Here is a 14,568-nt window from a genome sequence, read left to right as displayed (position 1 = left end):
CCCTTCACGGGAACAGAGCCCGCGACAAACACGTCTGAGGAAACGCAGGTCCTGCCCCTGGGAGGGGCCGCCTGAGTCTGACGTGAAGGGACGCTTTGCTGGTGGCACCGGGCACTCGGTGGGTGTCTGGGCAGCGTCCCGGGGAGAAGCACGGAAGAGCTGAGCCCCCTCCAGGCAGGGGAACGTGCTCCAGAGCTGGGGGCCAGGAGGTGGCCCCACTTGTGACACGTTGGGGTCAGAAGGCCTGTGAATGGTCGTAGAGGCCAGGCCACCCGCGCCGTGCACCCACCACTGGCTTCGAGGTGCCTGCCGTGCACGGCGGGGGCTCTTGTGGTGTCTGTTGGGTCCCCAGGTCCCCGGACACCATGCAGGTCATACCCCCACCCATGCTGTCCCTCTGTGCCCTGCACCGTCACTCCACAACGCCGTGCTCGCCTCGTTGAAGCCGTCCGTCTGGGGCTGCGTGTGGCTGGGAGGGCAGCTGGGCCGTGAGCCGTCAGGCGCCCCCAACCCGAGGACTGCGTGGGAGGACGTGGCAGGGGTCCCTCCTGGGGGTCCCTCTGTGTTTGGGTCTCAGTGGCCGCCAGGCGCTCCTCAGGCCAGCCTCACGGAGCTGGTGGCGGAAGGGGAGGGGCCTGGCCGTCAGGTGAGCCATAAAACCAGTGTCCCGGACCCCACGCTAATTAAACCTCAGCCGGCGGCACGGGGCCCTGGGCTCTTGGCTGGGCTCCAACTAGGCAACACGGCGTCCTTGGCCTTGGCCCGCGGGGACCCTCGCTGTGCCCTGTGTCTGCCCCCGTGAGGCTGTGGGAGGCCCTCTGCGGACTTCAGGCCAGCCTTTTCCTGTGAGAGGAGAGGGTCCTCGGTAGGTCCCTGAGTTTCTTAACTTCGTAAACCGTGAGGGGCTCCTGTGGCCGTTTCTCCCCCCACCCCACCCGTGGCTGGTGCCCCTGTCCCCGGGGCGGCGTCTGGCAGGTCCCACCCCAGGACCGTGTGGCGCTCTGGGGGCCAGAGGCCCCAACGGCCGGCGTGTGGCCAGTGCTGGAGTTGCTAAGGGACAGAGTGCCAGGCCCCTCAGCAGAGCTCTCTGGGTGGGGTGCTGCGGGGCGTACTCTGGAAAGCATCTCTGGGGGGCGGTGGGCAGGTATTGGGGCGTCTGAGTGGAGCCTGGTCCCAGGAGGCCTGAGGGTGTGGCGGGCACAGCCCTCACTCCCCTCCCGCCCCTGTGCTCCGAGGTTCTGACCTCTAACCCTGCCTTCCTGGCCTTTCTGTGACCGCAGATCTTGTCTCTAGAGGGTACGGGGTGCTTGGATGGGGCCAGCTCACTCCCGGGCCCTAGGCCCACCTCCCCACCTTCCTCTTCCAGAAAGATCCAAACCTTTGGTCACCCCGGGTCAGGGTCTGGTCCCAGCTTGGGGACATGCTGCAGCCGTGGAGGCCGGCGGGCCCTGCTACCCGGGCAGCTCGAGCAGAGGGCAAGGGACAGCCCCTATGCCACGTCTGTCCTCCTCCTCCTCCTCCCCCTCCCCCCCCCCCGCCCGCCCCGGCACAGGCCAGCAGGGTGTTACGGGCTTCTCCTCCAAGCCAAGTAAGGCAGGGTGAGCACAGCCTGGGGGACAGCAGGCAGGGGGAGGGTGGCGGGGCTGGGACCAGGACCCCCGCCCTGGGTTGGCAGCTGTCACCTGGGACTCTGACCTCCCGTCCCTGGGCTCCACCTGGCCTCCTAGGGGCTTGGCCCTGCTGGCCGCAGATGGCAGGCCTGGAGGTGTGGGCCCCGGGCCAGGAGCCCCGGGTCTAGTCCCGCCCGCTGCCACAGTGCCCTGGGGACTCAGGCGACTCAGGCCCTTCCCAGCGGCAGCCCCTGGTGTGAAAGGAGAGCCCGGGTCACACGTCTGTCCCCTTCCACGCTGTTCCCGCCAGGCTTTTCTCTTTGGGGTCGCTTCACTTGTGAGCAAGTCCAGGACATGTGAGAATGTTCTCCCTAAGAGGAGGGGGACTCCCAGGGCCAAGGACCCTCCTGCACGGGCAAACGCCAACAGCAACTGGGCATAGACCTTTCCGGCACTTTTTGTTCATCTACGAGCCCGAATCGGGTTTCTGTTTCTGTTTCTCTCAAGAGGAATCCTGTACGTGGACGGCCGGCTGCCATGTCCCACGGTGCCCGGCCAGCCCCCTCCTGCCACGTGCTGGGCACCGTGCCCACTGCCTCGGTCCCCGGAGGGGCACAGCGGGATCCCTGTCACGTAGCAGCCGAGGACGCGGGCACAGGGAGGCCTGTCTCCCGTAGAGCTGGGCAGAGCCACCAGATTTCAGACCCGGCCCTTCGGCTCCCATTTTCACCAGGGGGGAGACCGAGGCCCAGAGGGGGGTGGGGACAAGTTTGCTTGTCCACGGCTCTCTTCCTCCCAGACCACTGGGCTGGCGGCCTCAGCCCTTCTCCCTGTGACCCAGCAGCCCAGCCGGGGTGCTCAGGGCCTCACCCCTGCAGGGCACAGCTCGCAGAGGAGGAAGTGCCCCTCCCTCTGCCGTCCCGGCCGCCCCTGCGCCCGCAGCTGCCCCCTCAGACCTGCTCGTCCTGCACCGGTCCCCACCCCCCACCCCCCACCCCCGGCCCTTCCTGACCTGCACCGAGGTCACCTGGGCCTGCACCATTTCCGAGTGGCAGGGTGTCAGCGCCGGTCCCCGGGAGCCCCTCAGCTTCCTCACCTGCAAAGTAGAGGCAGCCATCCTGCCCGTCGTAGGTGCCCGGGACAGTGCTGGCTGTGGCTCGTCCACCCTGCCCAGGCCCCTCGGCCTCTCCCTGGGACACTGTCCTTCCAGCTTGTGACACTGGTGTGGGCTGTGGCTGGAAGTCAGAGCCCCCGCCCCGTGTCAGCCGTGGCGCCCGTGAGCCCTGGTCCCCGTGCCCACGCCGGCCACCGCCTTCCCACCCTGCTCCGCTCTGCTTGTGTCGCCGGCCTGTGGCTCACTGCTCAGCCTGGCCATGTTTGTTTCCTCCCCGCCAGTGGTGCCGGCCACACCCCCCGCAGGGTCACTGAGGACCCTGCCGGCAGGTGAAGCGCCCGCCCGTCCCCCCGCCCCCACTTCCACGTGCGGACGTCTCGTCCACCCTGCTTTAGAGATGGGGAGACGGAGGCTCGGAGCTCCGGCTCCCTCAGGAGGGAAGGGGTGGGGAAGGTCTGGGCAGTCTCCTGCCACCTGCCACCGGCCAGCCCCAGGGGACAAGGCCCCAGACCCGGGAGCCTGATCTGCAGCGTGGGCCCAGTGTGGGCCTCCGGGTGGCGTGAGCGGAGCGGTGTGTGATGGGCCCCGAACCTCCCCTCCCCTTCCTGACCTGCACCGGCCGAGACCCCACTTCCCTCATCGACAGGCCCAGCGTCTGGTGGACCGCTTGCTGGGTGGGACTTCGGGGCTGTGCGGGGCTGCGTGAGGGTCTGTAAAGGGTTAAGCATGCGCTGGCTCGAGGGTGAGGGGGCCTGGCAGGAGGGAGTCCTTTCCTGCCGGGCTGGGCTCTCTTCCCCCCACCCCCAACCTATTGTTCCTGGCTCAGGAAAAGGCATATTTCCCCCATGAGGTCACAGGCCAGCCAGAGCTGCTCTCTTGGGGAGGTGGGAGCTGCCTGGGCAGAGCAGGGGCCCTGTCCCTCCAGCGGGTTCTTCCTTCTCTGCTTTCGCCTGGGGCTGACGGGCACCTCCTCCACCCTTCCCCGAGTCTTGGCCGGCCTTCAAGGCCAAAAGAAATGCCACCTCCTCCAGGCCGCCTCCTCTGCGTGCACAGGCACGGTGAGGCCACGTTCACGGCACTCAGCCCGGCAGCCTCGATGGCCGCACGGAGGGTCCCAGAAGGCCCGGATGTGGAGCCAGGAGTCCAGAACTAAGCCCCGGCCACCACCACCACGGAAGCCTTTCCTCTCTGAGGCCTGCATCCTCCTCTGGACGGAGCGCATCGCGAGCGCTGGCCCGAGTTCCGCTGTCGAGGCCGGTTTGCCTGTGCTCCCTTGCTGGCCTCTTGCCCCGTCCCCGGTCCCTGCTCCCAGGGGAGGGTGGCCGGCCCGGCCCGGACCCCGAGCCCCCTCTGCCACTCCGCCCACTGGAGGCAGCGGGCCCGGCTTTCCCCCACTCACGTCCCCTGGGCCGGCGTCACCCGCCCGCCTGGTGCCAGCTTCGGCGGACGAGTGAGGGACGGCAGCCGGGCCTCTGCGAGCTGGCACCCTGCGGCGGGCGGCCGGCCGAGACCTCCCGGCACCTGGGAGCCTCGTCGGTGTGGCTGGAGACGCCGTCTCCCACCCGGCCGTCTGCGGAGCCCAGACCGGACCTTCTGCCGGGCAGATCGCGCGTGTTGAATTCGAGGGCCGCGGTGGGTCCCTCTCGGGGCCGGGCCACCCGGCCGCGCCTCTGGCTCTCCATCTCCGATTTCCTGCTTCGGGCAGATAAGCTTCTCAGAGATTCTTTCCCTTCTGCTCGGCCTGGTGTGGGAGAGGCCGGGGCCGTTTCCCACACTCTCAGGCTCCGGCCCGCCTGGCCCTCAGGTTCTGGTTCCTGACATCCTTCGCTGAACTCAAATGTTTATTTTCTTATTTTGGTGAAAGACACAGAACATAGGGGCGCCTGGCTGGTTCAGTCGGTAGAACATGCAACTTTTTTTTTTTTATTTTTTTAAATGTTTATTTTTGAGAGAGAGAGACGGCACAAGCAGGGGAGGGGCAGAGAAAAAGGGACACACAGAATCTGAAGCAGGCTCCACGTGAATTCAGGTCCCATGTCGGGTGTGGAGATGACTTAAAAAAAATTAGGGGTCCCCTGGGGGGCTCAGTTGGCTCAGGTCACGGTCTCTCGGTTCATGGGTTCGAGCCCCATGTCGGGCTCTGCTGACAGCTGGGGGCCTGGAGCCTGTTTTGGATTCTGTGTCTCCCTCTCTCTGCCCCTCCCCCTCTTGTGCTCCAACTCACGCTCTCTTTCTCTCTCAAAAATAAATATTAAAAAAAAAAAAGACCCGGAACACGAAATTGATCATCTTAACCTTTGTTTGTTTTTTTTAACGTTTATTTATTGAGAGTGAGAGAGAGACACAGAGTATGAGCAGGGGAGGGGCAGAGAGAGGGGGAGACACAGAATCGGAAGCAGGCTCCAGGCGGTCAGCACAGAGCCCGGCGCGGGGCTCGAACTCACAGACCGCGAGATCACGACCTGAGCTGAAGTCAGTCGCTCAACCCACTGAGCCACCCGGGCGCCCCTAACCGTTTTTAAGCGTGTGGTGCAGTGGTTCAGGTGCAGTCTCCGTACTGTGCAGCCGTCCCCACCACCCAGCCTCAGAACTTTCCATCTTCCCCAAACTCCGCATCCAGGAAGCACCACCGTCGCCTCCGCCATCCTGGCCTCAGGGTCCTGCTCCCCTAGAAACTGCTTCTGCCCCCGGGAGCCTCAACCCGCGGCCCTGTGCCCGGGGCCGGAGCAGGGGAGCCTCTGGGAGGTCACGGGGTGCGTGGTGGGGGAGGGGCCGAGGACGGGTGCAGGTGGCCGGGGTGTCAGGAGGATGGACGTGGCTTGGCTGGGACGAGGGAGTGCCACCCTCTCTGGGGAGCTGTGGCGGGTCGCTGTGGCTCAGAGAGAGAGAGAGAAACGACCTGGGGGCTGGGAAGTGCGGCCCTTGGGGCACAAAGAGGAACGTGAGGAGCCTTTGCCGTCAACGCATTTCCCTCCCTGCCTCTTGGGCCGGGTCGGATGGATTTTTTTTAACGAAAATGTGCGCTTGCTGTACAACGTCGTATTTCTGGTCGAGCCGGTGCCACGGCCAGTGTGTGATGGAGGGGGCGTGCCCAGGCTTGGGGCGGCTCCAGGTGTGGAAGGTGACCTGGAGCGCCCCCCCTGGGGTTCCTGGGGCCTCCGCGAGGCTGGGGTGATAGGAGGGGCTTAGTCAGCGGTGGGTGGGACGGACTCGAACCCCGGCCCTGCACCTGGTCCTCCGTTCAGTGTGGCCCTCCGATGACCCTTCAGGCAGGACGTGCGAACCCCGTCGCACAGACGTGGGAACAGAGGCCTGGAGCTGCCCACGGCTGCACGGTCAAGGGTCTGCCCCCCAGGCCGCGGCCCCTCCTGCCCTCCCCTGCAGCTTCTCTGCTTGCCCAAGGTCCCGGCCTGGGGACAAGGCGAGGACAGGGGACAGGCAGAGGTGTGCGCAGCCCCTGCTGGTGACCACAAGCCTGGGCGTGTCGGCAGGTTCTCCCGGGTCTCAGCGGCCTGTGTTCTCCGGGAGCCCCTCCTTCGCCGCGGCCTCCAGGGGTAGGAGGGGCTCCAGCTAAGGCCTGTCTGAACAGCAAGGGGGGGCAGAACGGACCCGGAGGAGACCTGTGCCCCCCCCCCCACCAAGGGAGGAGGGATCTCCGTCGCCACCTGGTGACCGGAAGGTGCAGACCTGGCCACGCCCCCAGGGGGCCCCCCTGCTCGAGACTCAGGTCGGGTCAGTGGCCTCCTCCCCGAGGCACTGTTATCCTAGCCTATCCTTTTCCCAGAGCAGATGCCACCCCTGCGCCCCCCCCGCCCCACCCCCCAGGAGGCGGTCTGTGCAGCCAGATGGGCAAGTTCGAGTCAGCTTGTTTGGGCTCTGGCTGTCCACACGGCTGCCACCTGGACGTCCGAGTCCTTGCGGGGTCGCGGCTCATGCTTGGGGGCCAGTGGGGGGGCAGAGAGTAGGTCCCGGGACAGCTTGTAAACTCTGCCTCTGGTGGGAAATAGAGCGGGCTCCGTCGGCTTAGCCACACGCGTCTGAGCCGCGAGGCCGGGTTGCTCAGGAGGGGACGGATTCGTGGTAGGCGCCGGTGCCCTCGGCGGGCTGCGCCGTCCTCCCGGGCCGCTTGCCGCCGGAGGCGGTGGAGGAACGGGCGGCAGGGACGGCTCTGCCCTGGGGGCCCCTCCGGTGGTGCCCACCTGCCCTGCCAGCCCGCTCTCGGGCACCCCAGGAAAGGCTGAGTGGGCCCCCGGTTCCCTGGCGACGACACCCACATCAGGACGTCATCCCCTGACAGGCCTTGGTTCCCGGGGCCCGGCCCAGCCCCGGGTCCCCCGGCCCCCCGGCCGCCCTCGGTCAAGGTAGCGTCCAGCTGTGCCGGGTGGAGGGCGTGGGGTCGAGGGCAAAGGCGGGGACAGGCCGTGGGCACACGCGCGGCTCTCAGAGGCGGAGACAGGAGCCAGGCCGCCGGCTGGGAGCCCCACGATCCCGCTCACGGAGAAGTGGGACCGAGAGGCCGCGGGGTGGCCGGCGTGTCCCCGCGAGCACGCGAGTTAGGGCTCTGAGCGCTGACTGCAGAGGTCAGTTGTGCTGTGTGCACCTGAAACTGTAGAATTTTACAAAGGAAGGAAAGGCAGCACGTTGTCACTGTCCGCCCGTGGGGGGAGGGCACCCCTCGGTGCCCCTGAGACACGGGCGGACAGGACCAGGCCCCAGCATCTGCACGAGAGGATCACAACATGGGACGTTGGTAAAAAGAACTAGTTGTAGGAGGATACAGTGTGACATTGTGTGTGCTGAGTGACAGGTGACACGTGTGGAGACATGGCGTGACAGCGGACATGTGCTCTGACAGGTGACACGTGTGTTTGGGGACACGGCGTGACAGTGGACATGTGCTCTGAGCGACAGGTGACGTGTGTGGTCTGGACACGGTGTGACAGCGTGAATCCTGAGCGATGGGTGACGTGCCACACGCTAAGTGAGGTTGCTCACACGTGGAAGGAGGCAGCCGGCCTCACACGGTGACAAGCAGGCAGCGTCTGGGGGGGATGCTCTGTGGGGGCCGTACCGAGGCCCGGGGTTAGAGCGATGCTTAACGGGGATGTCCAGTGGACTGGGGGGGGATGATGTTGGGGGCTTGATGTCAGGGGGGATTATGTCCGGGTGATATTTAGGGGGTGATGTCTGGGGTGATATTTGAGGGGTAACATTGGGAGGCAATGTCCAGGGGTGATATCTAGGGGACAGCGTCTGTGAGCAAAGTTTGGGGTGATATCTGGGGGGCGGCGTCTGGGGGTGAAGTTTGGGGTGATATCTGGGGGGCGGCGTCTGGGGGTGAAGTTTGGGGTGATATCTGGGGGGCGGCGTCTGGGGGTGAAGTTTGGGGTGATATCTGGGGGGCGGCGTCTGGGGGTGAAGTTTGGGGTGATATCTGGGGGGCGGCGTCTGGGGGTGACGTCAAGGATGGTGTTTGAGGGGTGATGTTGGCAGGCACTCTACAGGGCGATCCTTGGGGGGCGGCGTCTGGGGGTGTCCGGGGCACGGGCTGGGCGCCCCGCGTGGCTGAGCTGACCGCCCTCTCCTCCCCTGCAGCCTGCCTGTGCCGCTTCAACGCCCTGTCTCTGGTCTACCTGCTGTTTCTGCTGCTGTTGCCCTGGTTCCCGGGCCCCTCTCCGCACAGCGTCCCAGGTAAGGGCTTGCAAAGTGGCTCCTGCTGGGGGTGGGGGGTGGGGACTCGTCCACAGGACCAGCTGGGCCTCCAGGGGCCGGGGCGCCGCGTGCTCCCCGGAGGCCCCGGGCAGTTCAACGGCCGGGGTAAAGGAAGCGTGGTCCCAAGCTCCGTTGTTTTCCATTGTCGACCTTTGGCTGAGTTCAGAATCTTTTCTCTCGCCGTGTGTTCTGGGGTCTTGGACGGATCTCCCCTTGTCCCTGGGGCTTCCCGGGCACTGTGAGACGGGCCGTCTTCCTGCGGGCTCCCTCTCCTGTTCCCCACGCCCCCCCCCCGAACCACTGTGCCCGTTGAGGCTGCGGCCAACCCCTTATATCCAGCCGCCCCTGCCCCCACCCCCCGAAGTCGGGCTCCTGCCATCTGCGTGAGCTCCGTGGGGTTCGGGTTATGGCCAGCCACCCTGTCGTGTGGGTAGCTGGGCACTCGAGGCCCCGTCTGGGGTCCTGACCCCTGGCGGGTGGGCACGTAGTCTCCTGTGTCCACCAGGCACACAGACGTGGGGAACCCAGCAGGGGCTGTGCCCACAGGAGGGTCTGGAGGCGGGCTCACGGCGCGGAGCCATCCCCGAAGGCGTCGCCCCGTCTCGGGAGCCCCGTGCGGGAGGGCAGGCAGGCCCGCTGTGAACAGGTGCGGACCTGCAGCCAGGTGACACGGGGACAGATGGAGTCCAAACTCTCACCCTGGGCTCCGGCCGCCTCTGTCCGCGTGCATCAGTGTCCATACCTGTCCCAGCTGTTCAGGGAGCTCTGCCCCCTGTGGGTGGGAAGGTCCCCTCGGAGCTGGAGGGGGGACGGGCCCCCGGGCTTGCGTGAGGGTCCCCGGGAGAAGCGGGCCGTCAGCAGCACGAGCGCCAGCGCCCGGCAGAGACGGGTGAAAAAGTAGCCCCAGCCGGGCCGAGGTCCGTGTTGGCCGTGACAGCTGAGGACCCGCGAAGGGAGGCGGGCCACAGGCGCCGCCTTCTGAGGCGCCGGGTGTAGCTGCTGGCCGCTTCCGGGCCTCGGAGGCGTCTGAGCCTCTTGCGGCCGCTGGAGCACAGCCTCGCCCCTCGGGCGGGGGGTCGGGAGACCAGCACGGGCCTCGCGGGCCGGCATCGGTGTCACGGGCCCCGTTTCCTTCTGGAGGCTCCCGGGAGGATCCGTTTCCTCAACTTTCCCGGCTTCTAGAGGCATCCACGGCCCCTCCCTCCGTCGCCCAAGCCAGCAACGGCCCGTCGAGTGTCACCTCGTCACGTTGACTCTGGCCCTCCCGCCACCGTCCACCGTTAGGACCCTGTGGTGACACTGGCCTTCCCTGGGGGTCCAAGGTCAGCCCCTGTTTTCAGGTCGGCTGCTTGGCAGCCTTGGTTCCCCTCTGCCCCATAAGGAAGCGTGTTCACAGGGTCCGGGGATTGGGGTGTGGACATCGAGGGAGGGGGCAGGTGTCATTCTGCCCCCTACAGGCTGGCTGGTCACCCCTCCCTAGCCTGTGACATCTGGTCCAGCTCAGGCCGCAGGGTCTATACCTCCCACAGGTCCTCCCCCGCCGGGCGCCCCCCTCTTCCTCCCGTCCGTCCGTCCGTCCGTCAGGCCCACCATCCGTCCACCCGTGGAGCCAGTGCCTGTATTCGAGGGCCGCCCGATGGGCAGTGGGGGGAGGGGTCCGCTGGGGAAGGGGTAGGGAGCGCTGCGGAGACTTTCCTGCCTGACCTCCGTCTGTCCATCTGTCCACCCTCAGCGGCCCTTCAGGAGCAGGGAGGCTGCCTGGATTTTCCGAGTGGGAGAGAGGAAAGCAGGGAGGTGCCGGGGCGCCTGGCATTGGGTTAGGGCTGGCTCGGAGGCTGGACATCTGGCGGAAGGTCTGACGCCGCCTGGGCCCCGAGGGTGCTGACCCCTGGCCCCGTCCCCTGTCCCTGTGCCTGGGGGTCACGGCCGGGCCATCTGCTTCACATTTAGGGACTTAACACCTGTCCCGCCTCAGGACAAAGCCCACCCCGGGGCTGGCCCCACCCTGCAGGTACTCCTGCCCTCTCCCTGGGGGTGGATGGCGGTGTGAGTCCCCAGGGACTCCTGTCACCCTCCTGCCGCCTCCTGTGAGAAGAACCTCCTTCCCAGGGCTCGGGGCTCAGGCTCGTGAGGTGCCCCCTGTCCTGTCCCCTTCCTACCCCCACCTCTCTGGAGCCTTCTGGGTGTGACTGCGGGCGCTCCTCCCCCAGCTTCTTAGCACACTTCCTGGAACATCCCCAGGAGCCGCTCCAAGGGTCCCCCCCCACCCCAGCCCCGTGCACCCAGGGGCCGGGTCCCATCAGGAGAGGGGGCGTCTGCAAACAGCTGGCCCCAAGAGGGTGTGCGAGTGAGGCCTTCGGGGGTGCGGTGGGTGGGTGAGGAAGGAAGGCCCAGAGGGCTGAAGGGCGGCGGTCGACAAGGTACCCTCCCTGCTGAAGGCAGGGACGCCCCACAGTGTGGGGGACGGAGCGGCCGCTATGAGGGCGGTTTGGGGGGCCGCAAGCCCGGGATTCCCGCTGTGGGTCAGATTCTTTGTACAAACCCCCTCTGGGAAGCCCCGCCCGCTGCCTCTGCCCCCCGGTCCACCGCCCGCCAGCCCCACTTCCTGGAGAGCCCGACCCCCTGGTCCTTTAGGGTGGGTGGTTTCTGCGCACCTCTGCCCTGCCGTGGACACGGTGGGGGCGTCGCGGCCTGTGTGTGCGGGCCTCGAGTGGCCGGGCGAGTGGCATTCGGGCCCCAGGACAGGAGCTGGCGGAACCTTCCGGGCCCCCCGGCGCCCCTTCCCCGCACGCTCCCAGCTCTCGGGGCCCAACCTCACAATCCTCAAGGGTTGTTCCTCTGCCCGCCCCGCCCCTGGCAGGTTCAGGAGCCCCTCGCCTGCCCCCCACCCCTGCCCCGTCCTCCCGCCGCCCGAGCCGAGCTCAGGTGGGCAGTGTGGGAGATTGTCCAGGTTGGTCGGTGGTGTTGGCCGGATGCGCCGGGCCTCCTGCCCCTCCTGCCCCTCGCACGTCTGGCTCAGCCAGCCCCCCCCCCGGCAGGGAGCTACAGCCACACGGCCAGCGCCCTGGCCCCTTTGGCTTCGTGGTGGCCTGTGGTCTGGGACACGGCGCGCCCACCCGAGAAGTGAACTAGCTATGAGGAGGGGCGGATGACGAGGGGAGCGGTGACGGCTGGCGCTTTGCCAGAGGTCCAAGAGGGGCCGGACGGGACGACGGGCGGGGGCGGGGGCGCCCTCCCGCCCAGGGGTCTCGAGCCTCGGGCTCGCCCCTCTGAACCCCGGGTTCTTACGTGTGCGAGGAGCCCAGCAGCCTGGCTCTTGAGGCTTCGGCTCCCGTAGCGCCCGAGGCCAGCCTGGGCGTCCACGGGGGCGGCCAGGTGCTCCCCCGCTGCCTCCTGGTGGGACCTCCCAGGTGTGCAGGGGAGGGGCTGCCCGGGCGAGCAGGGCAGAGGGGGGTTGGCCTGGAGGGAAGCTCAGCCTTCTCAGCCCCTCGCCCCTGCAGGCTCCTGGCAGGGGGGCACAGCGGTGGCTCCCCGCAGGCTCCCGCACAGTGCCCACAGGTAGCCCGACCCCTCCTCCTGACGGGAGGCCCGCGGCCTCCCCCTGCTCTTGGCCCGGTGCTCTGAGCAGAGCCGGCCCGGCCAGGGCCGACCGCCAGACGTTCCGTTCATTTTCCATTTCTCCTTCCCAGTGCTCCGCGGCCCCACCCTGCCCTCCCCTTCGCTCACCCCTGCCCTACCGAGGGTCGGGGGCCGGGAGGGACCTAGAAACGAGTGTCAGCGAAGCCGTCCAAGTCCTGCCTGGGCCGCCCCCGGGAGCCCCTCGCCCCCTCTGAGTCTCAGCCAAGTGAGGTGGGGCAGAGCGTGGGCAAGGGCCGGCCCCGGCCTCCCCGGCGCGTGTGCTCACACGGCACTCCAGGGGTCTCACCCGCTGGGCCACCCCTGGGCGAGGGGACACAACTGAGCGGGGGCTCCGAGCGTGCCAGCCTTGGGCAGGAGAGAGGGACGCCTCTGTCCCCGAGCCAGGGGTCCGCTGGCGGCACAGTGAGGATCTGGGGCGAGCCGCGCCCAGCCCGAGTCCTGAGACGGGGCTCGAGCTCAGCGTGGGGCCCTCAGGGTCTCCGTTCCTTGCGCGGAGGGTGAGCTGCTCACCGCTCAGAGCAGGGTGACCCCAGGGCTCCACGAGTCCTCCCGGGGCGCAGGGTCCGGCCCCGGTCGTGGGGCCACGTCTCTCCGGGGGCAAGGCACACGGGGCGCTCGTGTGGGCCTGTCCCTGCCCGAGCTTGGGGTCTCCTGGCCCGGCTCCCAGGCTCCGGTGCGATGTGGGTCCCCCGGGACGGGCGGAAGAAGGCCCTGTGCCAGCCTCGCCCCTGCCCTCTCTGCCCGCAGGTCACACTGGTCGCCTCCTCCGAGCCCTGCTGCTTTTCAGCCTCCTCTTCCTGGCAGCCCACCTGGCCTTCCAGATATGCCTGCACACCGTGCCCCGCCTGGACCAGCTCCTGGGGCCAAGCTGTGAGTTTCCACTGGGACCTGGGAAGGGGGTGCCCGGGACAGCTAGCTGGGGGCCAGGGGAGCGGGAGGGGATACCGCGGCCCCAGGAAAGGCCGGCCGCCCCGTCTCAGCAGGCTTTGCCTAGTATGGGCCGGCCCCTGAGCCCGTCCACGATTTCTGTTCAGCCCACGTGGCCCGTGTTAAGAGCCAGTGACACTTGGCCTGGGGCTGGGCCGAGTGAGGCACGGTGCTAATTCTGGACCCCGAAATCTGGCCCTCGGGGCAGCCTTGGCCTTCTAGGCCCTTCTCTCTGTCAGCATCTCCCTCTGGCACCTGGAAACGTGGCCGTGGGCACCAGGGGCCCTCAGTGCCCTGCCCCCCCCTCCCCCCCCCCCCGCCCCGGGCCCCTCATCCTGCGGGCAGTTTCCAGCCGACACCCCACCCTCCCGGCTCCGGAAAGGAGTGGCCTCAGCGCCCTGGACTCCAGACATGTGAACCGCGGGCGCCCGGTCCCCACAGCTAGCGTTGCCTGGCTTGGCTCCCCCGCCCTGCCCGGGCTCCTGATTTCGGGTGACTGTGTCCACACCGCCGTCCAGAAGGGGGTGTGGAGCGGAGTCCAGGGCCAGGTGGGCGCGCCGGTCCCGCTGCCTGGGAGACGGGCCTCCCACGCGGACCCCGAGGAGCCGTGGCCTCGGCTGGGCGTTTTGAGTGCCCAGCCTGGGCTCCTGGCTGCGAATCCCCACTCTGCAGACAGACCTCCGGGCCTTCGGCCCCCTGGCTTTGCCTGGCTGAGCCTCAGTTTCCCTGCTAGTAGAGGCAGCGTTTTATGAGCAGCCCAGAGGCCAGGTGTTCGGTGATTCCTGGCAGGGCCGTGGGGCACCGCCTGACCCCGTCCCCCCCGTGCCTCTCCCTGCAGGCAGCCCCTGGCAGATCCTGTCCCAGCACGTAGGGGTGACGAGGTAAGCCCTCTCCCTGCCTGGGGCCTGCGGGCCCTGGGGTCCCCCCTTCCCTTCCTGTCCCCACCCCCCCCGCTGCCTGGCACCTGCCCTCCTGACCGATCGGTGGGCACTTCCTGCCCCTTCGCAGGCTGGACCTGAAGGACATCCCCAATGCCATCCGGCTGGTGGCCCCTGACCTGGGTGTCCTGGTGGTCTCAGCCGTGTGCCTCGGCCTCTGTGGGCGCCTGGCATGGGAAGCCCGGCGGAGCCAGCCCGCCCAGGAGCAGGTGAGGGCCGTAGGTGGGCCGGGTGCCCACGTGCTGGGGGCGGGGCCTTCTTGGTCCTTCCGGCCGTTTGAGGCTCTGCGACTGTTTCATTTTTATACAAACGTGCACTTTTTAGTTGAAGGGTCGGTTTGTGTCCATTACGGAGAGCTGAGGCCTCAGGGGTGAGAGAAGGCGTGTGTCCCGTTCCTGGGGCCAGGGGTACCCTGTGAGCCCCTCAGCCTGTGTGTTTGCCAGACCCGGTCCTAGGAGGGTTCCATCTCGGGGGAACTTGTGGGGACCCCACGCGTGTCTGTGCCTTAAGAAACCGTTCCTGGAGGCCACGGGGCAGTGGGGACTCAGCAGTGCAGGGGGCCGACCTCCTGGCCGCCAGGGGGCACCGAGGGTGGATGCCACTCCCGAGGGAGTGTCGATGGCCCCTA

The 14,568-nt window shown here is 67.8% G+C and overlaps 1 protein-coding gene across 2 annotated transcripts in view; it reads left to right on the top strand.

Moving 5' to 3' along the window:
* PIEZO1 (piezo type mechanosensitive ion channel component 1) overlaps positions 1 to 14,568 on the top strand; it is a 54,595-nt gene that overhangs the window by 18,029 nt on the left and 21,998 nt on the right. For both annotated transcript variants that reach the window (XM_047078916.1, XM_047078915.1), the window contains exons 2-5: positions 8,320 to 8,415; positions 12,823 to 12,945; positions 13,841 to 13,883; positions 14,011 to 14,149. In XM_047078916.1, the coding sequence (XP_046934872.1) occupies positions 8,320 to 8,415; positions 12,823 to 12,945; positions 13,841 to 13,883; positions 14,011 to 14,149 (401 nt within the window). The remainder of the gene's footprint in view (positions 1 to 8,319; positions 8,416 to 12,822; positions 12,946 to 13,840; positions 13,884 to 14,010; positions 14,150 to 14,568) is intronic.

The sequence above is a fragment of the Lynx rufus genome, unplaced genomic scaffold, assembly GCF_022079265.1.
Source record: "Lynx rufus isolate CCGP_SWC_20201006 ecotype Redwood Valley unplaced genomic scaffold, mLynRuf1.p SCAF_16, whole genome shotgun sequence".
Taxonomy (NCBI): domain Eukaryota; kingdom Metazoa; phylum Chordata; class Mammalia; order Carnivora; family Felidae; genus Lynx; species Lynx rufus.
Note: the sequence above shows the minus strand (reverse complement) of the source record. Positions and strands in the feature narration are given on the sequence as shown.